The sequence below is a fragment of the Lonchura striata genome, chromosome 9 (assembly GCF_050655825.1).
Source record: "Lonchura striata isolate lonStrDom1 chromosome 9, ASM5065582v1, whole genome shotgun sequence".
NCBI classification, from domain to species: domain Eukaryota; kingdom Metazoa; phylum Chordata; class Aves; order Passeriformes; family Estrildidae; genus Lonchura; species Lonchura striata.
In genome coordinates this window covers 8,145,967-8,167,894 of record NC_140711.1, presented here as the reverse complement: position 1 = coordinate 8,167,894, position 21,928 = coordinate 8,145,967, and the positions used below count along the sequence as shown (strand labels likewise).

The 21,928-nt window shown below is 43.4% G+C and overlaps 1 protein-coding gene and 2 non-coding genes across 15 annotated transcripts; all 3 read right to left on the bottom strand.

Annotated features, from left to right (window-relative positions):
• Nucleotides 1–141: 141 nt before the first annotated feature.
• ATG16L1 (autophagy related 16 like 1) lies at nucleotides 142–20,977 on the bottom strand. 13 transcript variants are annotated; one of them, XM_085587084.1, is made up of 19 exons: nucleotides 20,745–20,977; nucleotides 19,640–19,733; nucleotides 17,338–17,540; nucleotides 15,823–15,896; nucleotides 15,385–15,636; nucleotides 14,437–14,502; nucleotides 12,257–12,346; nucleotides 11,439–11,495; nucleotides 11,194–11,241; nucleotides 10,398–10,500; nucleotides 8,326–8,431; nucleotides 8,134–8,204; nucleotides 6,613–6,684; nucleotides 4,538–4,658; nucleotides 3,599–3,704; nucleotides 2,935–3,084; nucleotides 2,482–2,529; nucleotides 2,014–2,115; nucleotides 142–1,619 (listed from the first exon to the last, which is right to left on the bottom strand). In XM_085587084.1, the coding sequence occupies exons 2-19, from the start codon at nucleotides 19,701–19,703 to the stop codon at nucleotides 1,526–1,528; spliced, it is 1,827 nt and encodes a 608-aa protein (XP_085443210.1). In that variant the 5' UTR covers nucleotides 19,704–19,733; nucleotides 20,745–20,977; the 3' UTR covers nucleotides 142–1,525. The 13 variants fall into 13 exon arrangements, with proteins under 13 accessions (XP_085443210.1, XP_021400056.2, XP_021400057.2 ...); XM_021544381.3 differs by having other exon boundaries at nucleotides 17,338–17,443; XM_021544382.3 differs by having other exon boundaries at nucleotides 12,257–12,343; nucleotides 17,338–17,443.
• On the bottom strand, nucleotides 7,536–7,799 carry LOC116183981 (small Cajal body-specific RNA 6). The gene has a single exon (XR_004148698.2).
• LOC116183982 (small Cajal body-specific RNA 6) lies at nucleotides 9,921–10,190 on the bottom strand. The gene has a single exon (XR_004148699.2).
• Nucleotides 20,978–21,928: the final 951 nt, after the last annotated feature.

Genomic DNA, 21,928 nt, shown 5'->3' with positions numbered 1-21,928 from the left:
CTAAAAGCATTATCCTTTTTCCCCCTTGACAACTAATTCCCCAATTCACCAGGAAAATGGTCTTTCAGGTGCCCCTCTACACTCATTCCAAACAAGATCTCGTACACAGATGTACAAATAAATAAATAAATCAGAGCAGTGTGGGGTTTTAAAAGCAGAACACAAGTTTATTTACAATCAAGTTCTTATGGGCAGCTGAATAAATAAAAACTTTGCCCCATATACTCTAATTCCCCTCTGCAGAAAGTGTCTGGAATGAAAGGCTGGTTAGAGGGAGCCTGTCAGACCAGCTCCCCCAACCCAACCCCTCCAAAGAACACACTTCCACAGTAAAACACTATTGGGAAAGAAGAAAATAAAGTGCAAATAAAAAGGCAATAAAACGCTGGTGGCTTGTCTTGAGGCCCAGATGATGTGGAAAGGTTTGGCTGGATAAAGATATGCCAGGTAGCTCACACTCAGACACATCATGGTTTAGGGTGCCAGAAGAGGGACAGCTAAGACACCGTTCCGTACCACAGAGGGCTCCAGCGCAAATGGGAATATTGCACGTGTGCTCAAGAACGGGGCAAGTGGCCTGGAATTGCCAGCACCAAAACAACGGATTTGGGATGTGATGCCACTGCTGCCCTGCGGACTGACAGCCGCCAGGACAGGACGGATGAACAGAAAAAGGAACCAAACATCTGTATTCCAGGACTGAAGTCACAGGATTACTACATTCCTCATCACTGCAGCACAACTCCTACAACAACCTCAACAAGCTTAGCTCTCGCCTCACACAGGCAGTAATCAAACTGCCTGTGGTACAAAAAGATTAAAAAACCTATTTTGTGATGCCCAAGCTGCTGAAGGACATTTCAATACAAGGGTGCAGAAGTCCTGAAGAACAGACCGTTGCCTCAAGAACTGATACACAGAGTTCACATGACAGCGCTGGAGAGCCTGTGCCAGGATCAGAACAGATCTAAACGGAGTTGATCACTCAAAGGCACAGCTGTCAGAGCCACAGGAGACTCTTTAAAAGCTGTTCCAACACTTCAAACTGCCTAGACATGTTTCAGGATCTTCTCACCCCCTGACTGAACTAGGCCACCAAAACAGAACACAGGAGACAGAACATGCTTTAAGTTAGCATACACAATGACTTCTTTCCAAAGTTTCCACCTCAGAAGTGCTGTAGATACATTTGTGTGACAGGATATTTGGCACAGCTGTCCGGTGAGGAATCCCGCTAGTATCTTCAGCTCCACGTGGTGCATAGATACTGCAAGTAAAGGCATGACTAAGTAACATTTTCCATCTACAGCAGCTAATCCCATTCTGAGTTCGAGTGCCACAGTGCAGTTACAGCCATGAGAAGTCTCAGACTCGGGTTCCTTTCTCCATTGCTTTAGAACTTCCCTCTGGAAAGCAGAGCCCATGTGCTTGTCAGTATCCTGCCTCTGGATGGATCTGGGCTCGGGTGTCCATGCTGCGCAGCCTCGGACCAGCACCACCACGCACAGCCTTTCTCCCTCCTCAGTCAGAACTCAGCCCACAGCACAGCCTTGTTTCCTTTGTCCACACTCACCACGTGGGCACCCGCTGGTGACCACGTAACTGCATTGATAGAAGAACTGAAAGAGAAGGCAAGAGTAAGTTCACAAGAAAGCTGAATTCCACAACGGAACTTGGCACTGAAATGAAATACTATTACAAATTAAAAAACCTCCCCACTTTCTCACATCTCAAGAGACTTGGACTTTTAATAAGTCTGAGGGAGGTACAATTTCTTCAAAATGTACTGAATGCACTTTATTAGAGTCATATCTCAGTTTAACAAGATAACAACAACAAATCTCATGTAATTCAGTCTAGAGAATACTGCCATGAATCCCCAAAGACTTTGCATATTAATAATTCTCACAAGCCAATAAAAGTTGCAAAGCTGTACAACTCCAACTTTTTGATAGCTCAGCAAGATCCACAACCCAGATCCCCACCCTAGGCTGCATGTCCCACTTCCCTCACCTGTGATGCTTTGCAAGTGTCCTCTCCAATTTCCCAGTAAGCACATTCCAAATGTAGAGAGCCCCATCAGCTGAGCCAGCAGCCACATAGTTACCATCAGGGCTGTGAGATCACACCAAGTGCAGAAGGCAAAGAACAATTTGCAAGTCAGCAATTTTCAGCACACATCATCATTCCACCCACAACTTCCTAAGCAGGCAACTTGGCATTAAATAGTCTTTTAGGAGTTATGTGTTATCACCTGCTAATACTAAAAGGTGAAAGCACTTTGAAATCAGAGCATTTACAAGACATTGGATCAATATTTATAGATATACTCTGGCTTGACCAAGCGTTAACCTTGGATAAATTACAAACTCTGCCCTGTTTTTCTAGCTGTAACTGGGGACCAGTGCAGTCAAGCATAAGGAATCTCTCAGTTTAGCTGGGGACAAGTTTATCAGGTATCTTGTTTATGTCTGACCTTACCTGAACACAACTCTTGTCCAGTCAGAGCCACATTTGAATCCCTGGGCACTGGAAAATTAGAATCAGATAACTGTTAATTCATTTATGAGAAGAGATGCTTACTAAAGACAATGTTAAGGACTTCTGCATAGTTCAGAATAAGCTCCAGCATCCCTTTATCCTAATTCATGTTTCTCATTCACCCTTCTCTCAATGGCAACTGAAGAAACTATTCCTTTAGAACACAGACTTATAAGCCAAGTTGCCTTCTTTAAAGAGAAACATGAGAAGATCCATTAGAGCAGATCTTTAATGTTTCTAGACATTCTATATAACTTTGCCATGTAGAAAAAAAAAAAAAAAAGTGAGGAGACTGCTGTCTTCACAGAGGTCCTGAAAACCACTCCAGCACCAAGGGTAACTCACAATACAAGGTACTGAAATTTACAGTGTTCCTGTGAAGAATACACTCACCTGAATGTCTGCTTGACAGCACCAACGCGCAGATCAATGATCTTGAGTAGATCATCACGGGAACAGGTCAGAAGCTCCGTTCGCTCCGGGTTCAGGTCCAGAGCTGTGATTCTTCCCAGCAACTCCAGTTCTTTTACTATGCTTTCAGTCCTAAAGACAGAAACAAGAAAGAAAAAAAAAATCAGAAAGCAGTGAACGAGGGTCCAGAAGCCAAACCAGTGCATCAAAACTTTGACTTGTCCCAATATGGAAGAGAATAAAAAGGATTACTGGTTTATTCTTACGTTTTGTTTCTTTCCCAAGCTAGATCCCACCTTGTAGACAGCATTTCCAGCAAACAGTTAAGAAACTACTTTCCTCACCACCCCACCCTAGAATAGCAAGTACTAACCAATGAAAAATACTTATCAGCAAGCAGGCCGTCTTTCCAGAAAAGAAATGGCATCCCAAAAAACAAAAAAAACATAAAACCCCAAACAGACCCCAAACCTGTAATATCAAACAGCCTGAAAAGAAGTAGCAAAAGTCTCTTTAATGGCTTTTTGCTGCTTTTATAACAGTCTCCCCAGCTACCAAGCTCAGGAAGAAGTTTCCTACTTCATATTAACCTGACAGCAAACCCATAACCACTAATACACCATAAGCTCTCCTACAATAGTTTTACCTGATGTCCCAGAAACGAATTTTCTTATCAAAATGTCCACTCATTACACACTGCTCAGTACACACGATGTCATTGCAGCTAGATCCTGCAAACACTGTTTTTATACCTAAAAAGGAGAAACCAATGGTGACACACTTAAATTCACATTGTCCAAACTAATGAAAACTGAGACAGAAAATAATCCCTAAACCCTCTCCCACCCATACAGTGGCCACACAGAGCAGTGCCCAAGGAGTGGCACAGGGCAAACAGTCTTAAAATAATCCTGATTAAGTCTTCAACCTCTCTGCCCTTCTCAATCTCCTTTGCTGGGACTTGAAATGTTCCCATGACAGCTGCTTTACTTCCACTTCATATTTAGCCAGCTATAATTTGCTACTATTAAACAGCATGAGTCTGTCTCCTTGACCTATGTTTGCAATTCAGGTATCAAGGTAACTTTGAATCTCAAATGCTCTCTCAGTGCAAGCAGGTTTAAGAGCCCCCAGTAGGAGAAAACCAAAGAAATAAGATGTTTTTCCCAAAAATAAAGCCTGTGTCCTAGCAATTCCTTCATTTGAGACGGTGAAATCTTTTTGGTATGTTTCCAAGAGACACGTCCAACCACCTCAGGGTTAAAAACCTGGCCTGGCTCCAAGTTTTTAGTGGAAGACTAAAATACCCATCCCCAGACTGGTAAACAAAGAACACTCCCAAAAACAGCTGCTCTCAGTGTAATAGCATTAACAGTGCTTCCTGAACACACAGGATTTCTTATTCCAGGTAACAGGCAGAAAGAATTCAGTTACTTTAAAAAGTCACTTAGAAAATGGGATGACTGCTAGCTTTTGCTATTTTTATACTGGCAAAATAATCAATAATTGATCTGACACCAGACTGCTAGGAGCATTCAGCAGAAGCACAAGACATGGATGAAAGGCAGAAGTTATGCTTCCTTACAAACTTTGCTGCGGAGGTCCCAGAGCTTGAGGGTCCGGTCATGACTTCCCGAAACAATACGTGCATTGTCCAGCAAGAACTTGGCTGAAAGAACTTTACCACTGTGACCTGTAAGGGTGTGCTGGGGACAGGAGATTGACACCATCAATCTGAGTTATTTCCACTTTCTCAAATTGTAATTTGCATGTCTCCTGCATTGCTTGGCAGAAAAAACATCTATTACAGTTAAACAGAGATCACCATTTAGTAAGAGTGTTAATTATCAGAGTCCAGCCTGGAGCTGGGAAACACAGGTCACCTTTTCCTGCAGTTTCTCCAGTTATTCAGGAACATGCCAGCTCCTTCCTCAACACTCTATACACCTACATTTCATGGACAGATGGCAACTGCAACACAGCCTTGCAGGACAAACCAAGGGGTTAAAGCATGCTGGAAATGGAAATTGTGCCTTTCTGCTTTCTGTGGAGCTTCCCTCAAGGACACAACAGTATCGAGTCTCAGATGTTATTACATCTTAAAGCCTGAAAGCTGAGACAACCAGGGATTTCAAAAAAACTCCCTACAGCAGCTTCTTTAAGTGCAGAGGGAGGCTCTCTGGGGTTGAGAACATGAACCATATTGACTCAGAATTGCTCAGCATTTACATACTAAATCACAAAATGGACAATGAACTATAAAGTAGGAGTTATGAAAAACAAGACAAACTTTGTAGATAGTTAAGATTTGTTTAAAAATACTCAACAGAATATTAAATCATATAAAGCAATCTCGGCTTGGGGAAAAACAAAATAGAAGTCCTTAAGAATGGAAAGAAATGGGAGCTAAGTTTGAGAAAAAAACCCAAACCTGACACACAAAACATCATCCCAAAAAGACCACTTTGCCTTAACAAAGGAATACAAACTCCAGCAAGGAGGATCTATCTTCTACTCTGCATCTTTCTTCTGCCCTTGCTGCACAGATATCACGTACAGGTATTGCATTTATGCAGGGAGTTTTGGCAAAGTTTGCAGTGATTTCATCTTTACTACCTCCTGCTTATGTGCAAGCCATGAAAAGTTCACAGTGCTAACACTTGAAACAGAGAGGACTATTTCATCTCAGAAACAATGAGTGCACTCCTAAGAATTACAGGAAGATTTATGTGAATGTTTATAAGTGTAACTAACCTTTTGCAGTGAGTAAATTATGTCTGCTAAACTTGTATTCACTGTAATTCACATACAATAATAGATTTTGCAGCCAAGAAGAAGGTGCAGAAGAAATGATACTCTTCACTTTCCCAAGTAGAAGGATATCTTTCCTTGACATCTCTGAGAACTACCCAATGAATTACAGTGCATCTGTTGGTTGTAACCAACACTGAAATGTCAGAAGATTTGAATGTCAAAGTAGTATCTTACTAAAATAAAAAGTTGAGGAAAAGTGTACATAGGAAATGACAATCAAAAAGGCTCTTGGAAAGCTGTGAAACTTTTCTTTCGGTCTATCAAAGGATTATTTTCAAATCAGAGCCAACTGTTAGAGAAGAATATGAGTACAAAGTATTTGGGAGGAAAAGAGGAACCGTTCAAAAGACACTGAGGGTGATGTCCAACATGTTAAGGCATGCTGCCTTGGACAGCCAGGCAGAGGGCTTCTTTTCAAAAATGCTGCTCCATTAAGTTTAAGGGACTTAAAACAGAAGTCCCTTTTTGTCTTCCACAAAGCTCTTTTCAACAGCCTGTCCTTTGAGAGAGGCTGAAACATTGAGGTGGCTCTCCATATATCATAAGCATTAAAAGTTCCCCAGAGGGGTACACAAAAGTGTACATACACTTTACATGGCAAGGTTTTTCTAGTGGGGAGTTGTATTGGGAAATTACACAATAACTGGAGCTTCCTGCAAGCCTGTGTGGAGAACGTATTTTAGGTCTTGCTGTGAAGATCTTCAAGAGATAAAGAACCTCTCAACAAAAAGAACTATTAAAAGGGTCTGTAAATGCCCAACTTCCAAAATTGCCATGTCCCCATTAGACAAAACTGGGAATACAAGACAGAAACAACCTTGCACTGCTTTGCCTTGCAAGACTCACCCGTAATCGATTGTCATCAACTGTCCAGATTCTGCTGGCAAAGTCATTTGAAGCTGCTAAGAGGTAAGAACCCTGTAAACACAAGATTGCTTTCAAATTCCTCCTGCGAGTCAATATGCAAACCAAATTCAAGTATTTCCAATAAACCATTAAAACCATATCAGTGCTATTTTGTCAAAGGAAAAAAGGAATAAAACCAAAACCACAGTAGTAAATGCCAGTATGGAAAGCTAATGTAACTCTTCCCAAAGGGCTATGGCACCTACTTCTCACCAAAATGGAAGGGTTTGTAGAATCATGGCTATAGATTATAACAAGAATAATGTATACCAATTATAACAATAACCAGACCAGAAAAAGGAGATTCATCTTTCCCTTCTGCTGCACTGAGAAAATGCGTTCTAGTTTACCCTCATCTGTTGTGGAGTTGTTTTCCTCTTTTTTGTTTGGTTGGGTTTTTTTCCAGAGGAAAAAAGCCCTGCATTGACCCCCACTCCTTAGAAAGGTCTCAGAGTGGAATTAGTCTGTTTCTTGCCATTTTCATTAAAATTCTAGCATTTAAAACTAAGATTTCAAAAATTAAATCTGCCTGAGGAGAGAGAAATCGACTTGTTCATGGCTTTAGGCTTAGGGCTCCCACAAATCATCATGATGGAGAATGGCCACCACAAAATTTAGGCTTGCACTCCTGTCCATCACAAAAAACTTTCCTGAATCCTCATAATCCTTTGGCATCTCATACGGGCAAGTCTCACAGCAAATGTGTTCAAGCCACTTGCCAAACCTCAGGACTAGTTTTACCTGCAGATTAACACCACATCTCTAATGAGTTGGTCAGTCCAAAAGAAGGATCCTCTTGAGTGTAATTTAGCACATAGAATCACCAAATGGCAGAAATCATATTAGCTTTGTGCTATGGAAGAGGTCTCAGCAGAAAAGTCAGATCACATGTCCAGTTAGACCAATCCAAGACCCCAAAACTCCTTCAAGTAGGACTGTTGGATGCTGATCTCAGTCATGTCTCCGCTGCTCCAGGTGAACATGACCTGAGCTCATCTCACACTGTCAGCAAACACTCTGCCAGCCACACCATTGCTGTGCCATGGCTGGGGAGAAACTGCTGGGAGAAGAGGCCATGGAACTGCAAGTCTTGGGATAATCAGACCTTTTACTATTCATCACAGACCTCAGTAAAGCACTTACGGAAAAAAAAAAGCTTCACAGAAATAAAGTCTCAGTGTATTTGCTTCTTCTGTGCTGTTATACCAGCATCAGTGGAATGTTAATTTCTTACTTTAAACAAAAATCTGTAACAGCCAACGTCTGAGCTGCATATCATCATCTGAATTGTAAAGCAAGGATCAGAATTACTGCATCTTATCAAATAGAGATCTTCTGCACAGTTTCAGCTACTTTCATGTTTTAACTAATTTCAATTAGAATGGAAACAATAGTAGAGAACAACACAATTCCATTAATTTATTCCCAACCACGAACAGTGGATATTACACAGATACTCACAGCGCTATCAAATTCTATGCTTGTAATCCCAGCATTACTGCCAGAGAGGGAACCTTTGGGCTCACACCTATCTGCACAGAGAAAGATGAACAAAACTTGAGCAATGGATTAGAGCAGAAGTTGGCACAAAGTGACCCATAATATGAGGATTTTTTTAGCATTCCACCACACCCCAAAGCAAAAAAGATTTACCTCCCAAGACTTCCCAAAGTTTAACCCTCCGGTCCATGCCTCCTGTTGCTAGTAACCGGGAGCCAGGGCTGAACTGCACCGCATTCACCTCCCCATCATGTGCATCCTGAGGGGAAGGAACAGAACAGCCACCCAAAAGGGAATTAGCATACACCCATAACCCACAGATCAGAAAGCTACAGAACTTAAAGGTTGCACAGAATCACAACTGTGCATCATTCAGAGGAAATAAAGCCACAGACTGAAACTCTGCTGTGGCTGGTGGTGCACAGACAACAAAAAGGCCGACCCTTATCTGAAGAAAAAACAAAGGCACATCAAGAAAAACAGCAGCAATACCAAACTACCAAAAGCCTTATAATGCTTCCTAAGCTTAGGGTTTTAAGTCACACCAGAAAAAAAAAATAAGGAAAGGGGACAGGACAAAAACAGTAACAGGTGATGTGCTGTAGAAGGAAAGTAACTTTTCATTCCTCCATCTAGAGACAGCCATGGAACATGATCCAATAAGTTCATGCAACCATGGAACAATCAAGTCAGGCTTGAGTTAAGCAGGTCTGCCAGGAAACAGCACAGCTGATGCACTGCATTCACTCTGTGTGTTGGTGATTCTGCAATACAAGTGTGACAGCACCTGCTTGCAGAGGACTTGAGCTTAAGCTGTGACTCTTCTCTGCAGATGCACTGACACCCAGCCTCCCTGCTTCTCACAGTTTAATGTTCTGAAATCTTGAACTTTAAATACCTATGAGAATTTTAAGATTAATTTCTTTTTCATTCCTCTATTCATTTCACAGCTTCATACTACCTACCCACATAGTACTACCACCACAATCATAATTATTTTTTAAGTATTTTCAGTAACTGCTCTTTCAAATCCAGCTTTTCTGGAAATATGTATTTTTATGGAACCTATTGCTTGAATGTGGTCTGCCAGCTCATATTTAAGACTAATCACACTTGAAATCTGATCTTTCTGCAAATGGAGAGGAGCCATTCACGACAAAACTAGTGAAAGGCCTTGCCTAGAAGCTATGTCTGGGAATGATTCCTGAAGTGACTACCGTTTCCACCTCCTACTTGCCTCTCCAAAGGTGAGCTCAGTCTGCTCCCCACATTTGCCAAACCTCTGCCACAGAGCCCTTGCATTAATTCCTGGAATGCTCTGCCAGACCTAAACATGTCTTGACCCTCCACCTGGGCTCAAAATACTGGAGCTAAAGCCCAACACCTCCTCCCCTAATGCCCCCTATTCAAGCCACCTCCAGCTGCCATTTCAGTCATGACCCTACTCTCACCTGAGGTGACTTGCTACTCCCTCCATCCACAACTTCCACTACAGAATATGAAAACAGGGCAGGCAAGAATACACATGCTTCCCTGCTGCAGTGAGCCACACTAATACTCTGAATGAAGAAAATCAGTCATTTCATATCCATGAAAAATCCACATCCAGCTCTGGAGTGCCTAAAAAAGCTCCAGAGGCATGTTCAAACAAGCAGCTGAATTATAAGACAAATTACTTTCAGTAACAAGACAATGCCCTGTACAAATAATTAAGTTTGGCTTTATGAGTCCAAAGAACACATAAAGGAGGTCTCAGCTTGAAAACCTTTGATCATGCACAGATAATGAAGACACCCCATCCCCACGAGCTCCTCTTAATCATATTTGTTGGATTACATTTGGTGCCACAACTCCCTTTACTGTGGAGAACTGGAACTGAATTAATCCCAAACTGTCAGCAATCTCTACCCCAATCACAGCTCTACTATGGCATGACAGAATAGAGACTGCTGGGAGCCAAGGGACAATGGGGTGGAATTTCCCTGTGCCCTCAGAAAACTTCTTTGTCATCATCGACCTCAGTAAGACAGACATCAAACACAGTGGCTCTGAGAAACATGTGGGGTAAGAATTAAATGGAATGAATGCTTCTACCAAACCAAGAATTCCTTCCTGTTTGGCAGCACTAATAGAAAGTCTTGAGATATCAATTCTCACACAGGGGATTCTCTCCCTCTAAAACCAGAACAAAGAATGGCAGAGCAGATAATTCCTTCCATACTCACAAAGACACATATGGCAGTAGTGGGCACTCTCACTTCTTTACTGGCACCTGGATGTGGCTCTGTGTTATCCTGGGGTGCAGGGAATGAGGACAGAGAACGCCTCCTGAGATGAAAAAAAGCAGAAACATTTAAAAATGAGAAATGAACTCTCTTGAATTCATCCTGATGTCTACCTGTCAATTAACTACTCTGTACAGAAAGTAAAAAATGGGGGAAGGTGCTTTTAATATCTTTTTTTCATCCTGTCTTTCAAAAATTACATTTGTCATGTAACACTATTCACTTGTGGCTTTAGATACTTCACAGATCACCACATAAGTTATCCGAACTGATTACTGACCTCATTTTGGAGCAGTGTTTTAATGTTTTCAATAGGAAGAGAAACATGGGACTGGCTGCAGCTCCATTGTTATGTCTAGGAAGACTCAACACCATTTCAGCACTACATCCCAAGCAGCAAAATGCTCTGTTCCAAAGCTTGGGCTGCTCCATTTAAGCAAAGACATCCACCTACTGCATAGCTTAGCTTAGAAGGACTGGCTCCACTCTGGACACAAAGCACAGAACCCAATGACTCATTTTAATTAACCCTACTAAAGGAGCAAAGTGCAGTGGAAAGTAAGAGCAAACCCCATGTATTCTCTGTACAAAGAGGGGCTCATTGCCTCTCTCACTGTCAACAGTTTCTAACCAGAGTTCTCAACTGCAGAATCTAATCAGCACAATGCAGCTGGATTCCACGTTACTTCAATGGAATACAATCACATGCTGGACTAAGAGCGGATAATGTTTTCACCTGGCAGTATCAGAAGACTGATGTCCCAAAAGGGGAGACTCAGACAGACTGGAGGGAAAGGTCAGAGGTCAGCACACGGCAAGATGGAAGAAACAGGAAGTTGAGGAGAACAAAAAAGAAAAAAAAGAAAGGCAGAAGCTAGAAGGAAGGCTGAAAATACTTGTTTGCATTCCCTGCATCACCAAGATTTTGGTGTACATTGAAACCAATAAGCAAAACAAGGAGGTGAAAGTGTTCTAACCTACCCAAAGATATTACTGATAGAGTCCAGAAGGCCTCCAGCTGGCTGGGAGAGTCGCTTACTGAAGGAGGGGAGGACAGGTTTAAACCTTGTGAATAGCTTCTCCACATAAAGATCAATACAAACACATTTCATAGCAACATGTCTCCGGAAAGACTCCCTCCCCTCAGACCCAGCCCAGAGACACGGAACACCAAGGCAGGCATCAGTGCAAAATACATCAGTAACTACCACTCAGAACACACTTTGTGGGTGAAGTTTCCTGTGTCCCTCAGCCTCACCCTGTGAATTGCTGGGTTTAGATAGAACAGTCTGCCAAGTCTGAAATTTCAATAAAATTAATCCATGATCTCACGTAACTACCTCTTACTTTCCACTCACTGCTATTTTAGAAAAAGAATGAGATGTATTTAATCTAGGTGAAGATTATTTTCAGGATTTCATACAAACCCAGCTACTTGCAAATAGCTGTTGCTATTGTGATACCAATAATCACATTGCTATCTTGTAAAGTAATGGAGGCATAAAACAACAGGCATTGTAATAGCCACATTATTAACTATATAGTTTTTAAATATTTGTTTTATAGATTAAACAAAGATTTTTCAGGTACTAGGGTAACAGCAAAGGAAAACCAGCACATCTAAAGCATGGCAACAGACAGTACAGCACATGAGTTTCCTACTGGTCTGGTAGAAGCATAAACTGTGTTCTACCTAAAGGCAACTAGAAACCTAAGTTACATTCCCACCATTGCTCCAGCTCTATGATGCCCCTTGTTCTTCCTCAGTGACATGCTACAAGAATCTCTTGGTCACAAACCTGGATGTCCGGCTGACAGCTCGCACCGGAGAGGTTTCCTCAGCTGTGTCAGAGGTTTCATCTGCAAGCACTTCGATATCATCATCCCTGCTAAAGTGAGAGAAAACACCTCCTTTTCAATCAGCCACTGACAGCATGGCACTGTTCCAGGGCCTGTCAGCATCCATGCCCAGTGCACCCCAAGTTTATGAAGCTGTAGCAACACACAGGAAAATCCAGATAACCCACAATGATGCAAATGCCAGAGATGTAATTCAACACACAGTGTCAGAAAATAGATATAGACAGCAACTAAATTTCAGGCTTTTTCCTTCCAGCTGGCAATTCCACTTCACTGACAGCAGTGCTGGATTTCCACATCCCCTTGTTTCTGTTTTCACACCTCCTTTTCAGATTTTCTTTACTACAGGCATCCTATTAAGCTCATAGCACTAACTACATACAGCATTGTAACAACCCACCACACCCGAGCAAGGCTGCACTAGAGTGAATGATATTTGCTGGAGCAGTTAAAGAACAATAAAAACATGAGTTACTGCAACACCAAATACAGGTAATATCAGCACCTTTTTTGCTGTTTCTAAACGAGCAAGTGTTAAAGAAAATGCAAGAGGTTAATTGAATTTTCACCTACCAAAGACACCCAGATACTTTCTACACTGTTGTATTTCAGGTGCAGCACCATTAAGTGTGAGAGCTGTTTTTGCTCACTCCAGTAAAGTGTTGGTGGTCAGCTGAACACAAGTGTGAGGTTCCAACCAATGTACAATGAATTAATCCAGCTAAATTACTCAACCAATGCTGAAGATTTCCCCCATTAGTCACCATGGGCTTGACAGCCTAGTATTCTTTCCTTCAATTATGATTTTTTTCCTCCACTGCTGATTTTGCAGAACAAACTATTTTAAAATACACTTTACTAATATGCTATTTGACTGAAGAGAAGTTTAAATTCAAATTTTAAATAACCCATTTGTGCCATCAGATAACACTCAGCTGCAAAAGCATTTAAAAGGACGAAACCACCTAATCTCTCATTTCAGAATATAGCTACACTTTCAATTGAGATTTTGGAGGAGAGTATACATGAAAAGACTATAGAAAATATATTTGCTGATTGACTGTATCAGGCTGATGTTTCAAGAAAATACTATCAAGTTCTGCCAATATTCATTTTTAAAAATCAAAAGTTTCTGCTATTAAAACTATGTGTAGCAAAAGAACTTTCCAAGTTAACAATGTATTTTTAAGTAAATATAAACACCAGGGCACATCCTTTGAAGTGGTGCAGTTTTTCCCTTCAGTAAGCAGCACATTTACACAACACAAACGCTCTCAAATTATAAAATCATCAAGAAGAAATCAAAGCCATCTCTGAAGCAGAGTTTGAGTAGTAAACAGAAGCAATTATACTACAGGATGGCTTGCGGCACAGCACTTAATGTGACTCTGTGATGTGAACATAAAGAGAAAAGATCTTCAGAAAAAGCCTTCAGGCTGCTCTGGCAGCACTCAGCAGGGCCCAGGAACAGAGCATCAGATGCAGCTGTTCTAGACTGGGCAAACACAAACACCCTGGTCCAGCCCAGAGCACCCACAGCTCCTACTGCAGCCACCTGATCCCACACCTCCCAGAGCCAACACAGAAGGGCAAGAACAAGGAACTAGAGGGATTTATCTTCAGCTTACCAGGTAAAGTACTCAACTGCTCTTCCCTTAGAGAATAAACCCCTGTCAGTATGGAAGCCATGTATTTTCACCCAGGTTAATTCACTCAGTACCTGCTCCTACCAGAAATCTTCAAGCATGTTTGTAGTCTAAATTTTAAAATCCAGACATCTCCACAGTAATTGTTTCATTATTTCACTGTTTCATGAAAAACTATCTTAAAGACCAAAGGCACATATCTCAGTATAAAAACATTTTTTTAGTAACATTTATTGACCATATGAACCATTTCTGGGACTTTTACTCCAAGCATCTATTTTCAGTCCTAAAAGAGCTCCTTCTTCTATAAGTTCAGATAGGGAGAGTTACTGCACATTTCTGACTTTACACAAGAAGCACAAACACTCCTCTAGATCACCCAATTTAGGAGTAACAAAAATACCATTTATCATACTTCTGCATAAACCTGAGGCATAAACTGATGAAAGAGACTATAAATCAAAACTGCTTACGGTTCAACGGGCAAGGGTTCTTTGGCAGCTTCTGCCAGCTCCTTCTGCAGCCTGGCCTGGCGTCTCCTAAGAAAGAGAACCCAAGGTTTTAAAAAAGAAAAACAACATTTCCTTAATCCCATTCCAAAGGCTACCCTGCACAGCTCTGAGGGGCCTCATAAGATTTAAAATTATATTTAAAAAAAAAAAAAAAAATCAGTCTCCTGCTGTAATTTTATCCTGCTTTTCAAGATACTCTGAGCAGGAGAGGCAGTTTTCTTACCGTGAGTAGCAAAGAACAAGATCACTCAAGTGAGGGAATGAGACAAAGCGAACTTATGGTCCTTTATGAAACACATGAATATACATTAGTTTGGAGAGCAAGAACTTGCCAAAATAATGATTATATTAGTGAAGCTAATACAAAACTGCCAGCTACTGTGAGACTTGTAATATAGGTCAGTCTCTAGGTATCATCAGCTGGAAAGTAAGCTGAAACAATTCAGAAGAAAAATTATTTTGCAAGGAAAAAAAGCCATGCAAAATACTTTTGCATGAAGTTTTACATAGCTGAGTCTCATGGCAGATGCTCATTCTTGAGGAATGCAAAAAACACTGAAGTTAGTCAAATCAAAAAACAAACTAGATAAAACTAGGTGCAGTATAAGATGCAATATGAACAAGACAAGTCCAAATCTAATACCAGCAAAACCCAACAGTTTCTATCTCTTTTATGATATTCAGCACACAGTTAAATGCTGCTGAAGAAACAAAGGAACATATTCATTTAAAAGACAGGAATGTTTTCAACAAGTGTCAGTCTGTGTTGGCTGGAAAAAGAAAGCTCTGGACTCTCACTGTACTGTGCAAGAATAGAGATCTCAGAGTCAAAACTAAATCTGGTTTTATCCTATGCACTCATAACTGAAAAACATATCAGTTTTATCAAACAAAGGTCATGGATCTCACCTTGAATCTTTTTCATTTTCTGCATTCAAACGATTGGCTTCTTGTGCTTTCTCTGCCATCCAACGTGAGACCAGCTCCTGGTTGTCTTCAGTAGTTTTCCTTAGTTTCTCCTCCAAGGCATTGAAGGTGATCTGGAGAGCATCATATTCGTCTTTCAGTGTCTGATTAGCTCGCTCAAGATCTTGCAGTTTGCTACGCAATTCCTGGCACTCTGTTTCCAGTTCAGAAATCTTTTGCAAATACTCTGCAATCCTGGAATGGCAACAAGACATACAAAACCATGAGTACCTCCTTTGGGACCTGTGTCATCTTCCTTGTGCTGTTTGCACAATGCCTCACAAAAGCATTTTTAGCCCTGGGCTATGACTCCTAGAGATTATAACTCCAATAAAGAACTCCATCAGAAGTCTGGTCACAGACAAAACAGTTCTTACTCACTTAGCTTCATTCATCTGCATCTCTTTGTCCTTCTGCTGCATTTGGTTGTTCAAATCAATAACAGACTGGGCCAACTGGGGAGAGAAGAAAATTGCATTACAAACTGCAGGGATGTCAGTGGAAAACATACTGAGCAGCTTTCAGTGCAAGCACAGACTAATCTAGAATTAAAAGCATGGATCACACATTTCAGGTCTTTTTTACCCCAGCTTTCTATACACATCTGCTACACAGGTCATTAAATCAGAGAATCCACTTTCAAAAATGAATTCTCAAGAAGCTGCTGTCCTTTGATGTCTCTCTTCCCTCAAAAAGCTTCATTAATAGTCAAATCAAACAAAATGTATATTAGGAAGAAATTTTAGTAGTGGAAAAATCAATACAGAAATTAAAACTTGTCAAGTTAAATGAACAAATGAGTACTGACAACCAAGAAACAAATTATCCTGTTAGAGCCAGGACAGCCATTTCAGGAGACACACAGCTCTCACTGTGAACACAGGTGCCACCAAGAGTTTTCTCACAGAGGAAGCTGCTGGTGGAGCACCTGCAGAGCACAGGGAACAGTGAGGCACAGGCCAATGCTGCCAAGCCGCAGCTGCCAGCTCATAGCTTACCCAGCAGCACAGCCTCAGCTGCCCAGGAAGACTGATTTCTGGGAAGAGTGCCTGCCTGTGTAAGTGATTTTAGGACACCAGGTAGGGAGCAAAGAATGTATTTTGAGTGGCCTAACCACTTGGTGCGCACCTCCTAGAGAAAACAGTCTCCTCTTTGGAAAGCTCAGAATTGCTGACACTGGAGGTACTCCACACCTCCAGTGGGGTGTGATCAGAGGAGCCCGATAGCATATTTCAGGCTATTCACACCTTTTCCCTATCAAGGTGTGCAGTCCCATTCAGCTTTCAGACTCATTCAGTCCACTGCTGTGCTTTTAAAAACACAATTCTGCTGCTGAAATTCCCTATCTCCTGGTCAAAAAAATCCACAGAACACAAATCCAAGACACCTGGCTTTTCCTCTCCTCTAGGCCCAAGTGTCATGGTTATAGAACTCATGGGCTCTGAATCAGCACTCCCTTTCCAGCCTAGCACCGTGGCTCACTCAGCCTTGGCTGCTGCGGGTTTACTTGGCTGGTGCTGCAAAGTGAGACCAGTGAAACCACACACAGCCCCCTATGCCCCACTTATTCTATGTCTTTTCAAGTTATTAGTGGTCAAATACACCTCTGCGGCCCAGATCAGTTCCTTCCTCCTCTAACACAATTAAAATCTTATTAATTAAGCAGAAAATTCAGCACTTAATAATCATGCTATGCTGACAATGTGAGCTCTCATCTCCTGGTGACAGTACTACAAGCCAGCCTGTGTCTGGTTGACTTTAATCATCAAAAATTGGGGAAGCTTAAAAAGCCTCTAGATAAAAAGAGGAAAAAATGATGATTAATAAGCTGGTAAAATCATGGTCAGGCTCCCAAAAGGCCACATATGAACCACAGAGAACATAAGACTTTCCAACCTCTCCACGTTTCTTGTGCAGCTCAGTCAGCTCCTCTTGGTGCTTTATCTTCAGCTGGGCCAGCTCCTGCAGCTGAGCGTCATTCCATGTGCTATCATGTCCTGGGCTGCAATTGGACAGAGAAGAAGAAGAGATGTCCCAAACTAGAATCCAGTTGTTTCTGTGCCTTTTCCAGGGTCCAGACATTGCCTTCTTCAGAAGCTCTGTACACCAGGGATACAGGTGATTCATAACAAACCAAATCACACAGTACTGGAAGGTTACATCTCCTGAGCACTAGATTCACTTTTTGTACATTTCTAAACCAGAATTCAAACTCCAAGGGAAGATAACTAGAGTTTGTTTAAATTTGCACGAAGACATCAGAATCTTGAAAGTACACTCTCGAAATTCTGGAACAACTACAAATATTTTACCACCCTGGTTTGTTCTGGAGGAAGCTGGTAGACCTTGAAGATGAAAGACGTCTGGAGAGGGTTCAGAACCAAAAGTCAGGAAACCAAGGGAATATTCCCAGGCTCTTGGGTTTACAGTCTCAGGTGTGACATGTCACTCCTCCATTGGCCTGACTATACTCTTTTTGTGCATAAGTTTTGAAGTGGTTACTGTGAGATAATATTACTGTGAGATAATATTTAATTTTTACATATCAGAACATTTATATCACCCTCCTCCCTAAACAACTACATTCCTGTCTTTGTGCTTTCAGAGATACCACTCATGTCTCTGAAAGCACAGAGACAAGAACAGAAAAAAAAAAATCAAGCTTTTAAAAACCATATACACACACTCTGAGCATATTATCAGCTGTATTTTGAATATAGCTTTTAGAGCTTTTTAAAAAAAGCCATACATTTTAACTTCAACACCATTATAACAGACAAACAGAACAAGGTAATTGCATCCCTTTCTGCAGTAATTTTGTGTTGTAACAGTCTAGGGAGAAACAGATAATCCATCCAAATGCCTCACACTGATACCAGTAACCTAATGTTCTTCTGAAAAAACAACCAACCAGCCCCTCACTGAACTAATGCTGCAGTAACTGCATTTCCAAAAAAATGTGTGCAGACAAGAAACCAAGTCCTGTGGTAATATCCAACACATCCTACAGTTCCAGCCGCACATACTTCTACTGCCAGAACTAGATACTACTCCTTGGCCTTGAGGGAAATAAAAACACTTTTCTTCAGCTATCTAAGACTAGAAACTTAATTTTGTTTCAAAAACCTGTAATATACAGTACCAGAGCACAGTACCAGAGTTCAGCTGAGTATTTACTTTCAGATGCTGCTTCTGTGTCTTTCTTCTCATCCACATTTATCCCAGCCTCATCTCACAGACCTGGCATTCAGCCAGAACACAATGCCCATAAACTGAAATGGTTTGAGACAGCTGCAGCCATCAGAAAGCTTTTGGGAACTTTCACATGGGTGTTAACTCCAGTCTGCTGGAGTTTTGCCTGCAATTCCTGTAAACCTAGCAGCTCTTCCTTCTCCGCTGTCTTGATTTGTTTTGTATCCCAATTGGACATGCTCATACACTTCCCTGCTGTAGAGGGGTTCTGGTTTCAGGACAAGAGCAAAAAGAACCTCAACAGAGGAAGAAATTCTTCCAGAAGTAGGAATTCTGAGCTCCTTGGCCCTGCCTTCTCTTCAGGTACACTGAGGGCAGAGCTGGCCAGCTCACCTGTGGAACAGACAGGCTGTCCAAAGGACACTTCTGGCACAAGGGTGTGACTTGCTGTGCAGTCAAACATCAGCAGAACCTTCAGCAAAGTGCTACTCTAGGATAGGGAGGAAGCTTCCCAATAAATCCTATTAAAAAGCAGGCACAAAACACCTTCCTTTTGGCATCTGGTGCTTACTTAGGACTGACACTTTGCAGTCATGGTTTATTTCAGTTATTCCCTTTCCTGTGATGACACAGATTGAAAGAAACTAAGCCATTAAACCATCCTATACTCCATAGGAAGAGCAGAAAAACACTGTAAGTGTTACAAGGCAAACAGACCACAAGCAGCAGCTCATAGTGGTCCACCTCTGTTCCATGAGTTTGTGCTAAGTCAGCTTCCTTCCCAAACCTGGCCAGATCTTTCTGTGCTGCATACTATAAACATACTGCAACTTCATCACAGCCTTAGACACAGCTCTAAGTTACATTTAGTCCAACAGAATTTCAGTTTGTTATGTGCCAAGTCACTGTAGGGATCCAGGAGCTGTTTGTGTGAGGCATCAAACAGTGGTTTAGGTTACAAGGTGTACAACAAACAGCTGCTGACAAAAAAAGGAGCGTTACATACCTGATCTCATGTCTGCTCTGCATGTCATATTTTTCTGCTTGAAGTTTATCAGCCAGCACTGCATGAAGGTCTGACTTCTCCAGCAGCTTGTTATCTGCAGGAGCAAATACTGTACTTAAGACAACCAGAAAGCAAATCCAGATCCCCATCTTCTGCCTAGATCACTAGCTATGATCTAGTTCCCTCAATTACAGTGACACAGCCAAATGCTACATGAGACTCCACCACATCACTGTGTTCTCCCTCCTCTTTGATCTTAACAGGTTAAGGCACCATCCACCAACAACCTCAGGAACTCCTCATTAATCCAGATGCTGTGTGGAACTGGTCTTATGAAAGCTTAAAAGAGAAACAGAGGGCAACTCCTCAGGTGCATTGTTAGCTCTAAAAGAGAGAGAGTTCGAAGTTCAGACTCTTTGGAGCTCCTCAAAGGACAGCAACCAGGAGCACAGGCCTGGCAGAGAGGCCAAACCCAGCTCTGCCGATTGTTTTTTCTCCCACAGTGTGTGGGATCCCCCTTCCATCCTGACACAGCTGAGGCTGGAGGGGGGCGGGCAGGACAGCCCTGAACAGAGAATGCTGGCCCCTGGATAGCTCCCAATTTTACAAAAGACCGTGAGCAGGGTCAATACCACCATTGTTCTCGGTTCCACAAGCAACTGGGTAGGACAATTCAGACATTCAATCACTGTTCAGAGCACAAAGTGCTTCAGCCTCTCAGAGAACTGAAACAACTACGTATTTTCCCCGATAAAGCAGAAATTTCTGCTTTCCTGTTATTACTGTCCCAAAAAGTCCCGTGAAAACGGCTCGGGCGAGGCCCCGGGGACCCTGTGCCACCACGGCCTTCCCACTTTTGAATGAGAAATCCCAGAATGATTCGGGCTAGAAGGGAGCACAGCGGGTCCCCAGCTTCCACCTCCCCGCTCAAGCAAGGTCAATTCCATAGCACAGGGCACGGGACAGAATCCAGCTCCGGCAAACCTCCAGAGAGAAAGACTCCACACCCTCCCCGCTGAGCAGAGTCTCCCTGCACATACTGATGGGCATCGGTGAGGGAGAACAGAAGCGCTACTTCAGCCGCGCCCCGCCGGGCCCCCCTTACACTGGGTGATGATCTCCTCGAACGCCTGGCGCTGCAGCCGGTCCCGCCGCCGCAGCTCCTCCGCGATGTGCCGCTTCCAGCGGGGAAACCCGGCGGCGCGCAGCCCCGACGCCATCTCCGCGGCGGGCTGGTCAGAGAGGCGGCGGGAGCGCGGGGAGGCGGCGGGAGCCCCTCACAGCCGGGCCCGGGCCCGCGGCCGCGCCCCCACGCCCGCCATGGCGCCGCGCTACGTCAGGGGCCCTCGCGTCTGTGCGGCGCGCCGCGACCGCGACAGAGGCTGCTCCGCCGCTGCCTGACGCCGCCCGCCCGCCTCCGGCGCCGCCGACATCAGCCCCGGTGCTCCCGGGCCGCAAAGCGCCGCGCCAGATCGCGCTGCAGACGCGGAGGGGCGGTCGGCCTCAGGCGGGAGAACAGGCGCTGTCTGAGACGAGGAGGGCCCGCGCCGCGCCATTTTGTGCCCTCGGTGCAGGCGCCATCTTGAGAGTGGCCGCGCTGCCGCGTTGAGCATGGCCCTGCCGCCATCTTGGGTGCTCCTGTGCCGCCTTCTCGAGCGTGGCCAACCCGCCGTGTTGAGCCGCCCCGCTGCGGCGCATGCGCACAGGGCGGCCGCTGTGGGGTGCGATGGCCGGGCCAGGCCAGGCTAGAGTGAGCGTGGCGAGTGACAGAGCTCCAGAGCCCCAGGTTTCTGTGGGCACATCGAGTCACGGAGCCCCAGAGCCCCAGGTTTCTGTGGGCACATGGAGTCACAGAGCCCCAGAGCCCCAGGTTTCTGTGGGCACATGGAGTCACAGAGCCCCAGAGCCCCAGGTTTCTGTGGGCACATGGAGTCACAGAGCCCCAGAGCTGCAGGTTTCTGTGGGCACACCACTCACGGCCCAGCATCCCTGCAGGGCCGGCAGCTCTGTCTCACGCTAGTGACACCAGCGGGGCTATGGTCAGGTGAAGGCTGGTGCTGTGTGACAGCGGGACTGTCCAGCCTCGGCAGCTACTGCCACACTCTCCCTGCCACTGTTAAAGCACAGGTGCTACTGTGAGTGAACATTAAACATTTATCAAGGGCTCCACAGAGAGCAGAGGGAATGTTGTACTACACTGCGCAAATATGACACGCCTGCAGTGCCATTTGTTGAGTGGTCTTTGTGCTCTTTCTCCCTTTACAAGACAGCACTGCTTCCCTCATCACC

Bases quoted from the DNA above. Each gene is read 5' to 3' on its own strand.
- ATG16L1 (XM_021544381.3), bottom strand. From the start codon at position 20,859: ATGGCGTCGGGGCTGCGCGCCGCCGGGTTTCCCCGCTGGAAGCGGCAC. The intron at 8,432-10,397 runs GTGAGTATGGAA...CCTTCCCCTCAG, and splicing joins CTACTGCCATATGTGTCTTT to GATGCACATGATGGGGAGGT. The intron at 2,116-2,481 runs GTAAGGTCAGAC...GTGATCTCACAG, and splicing joins TGGACAAGAGTTGTGTTCAG to CCCTGATGGTAACTATGTGG.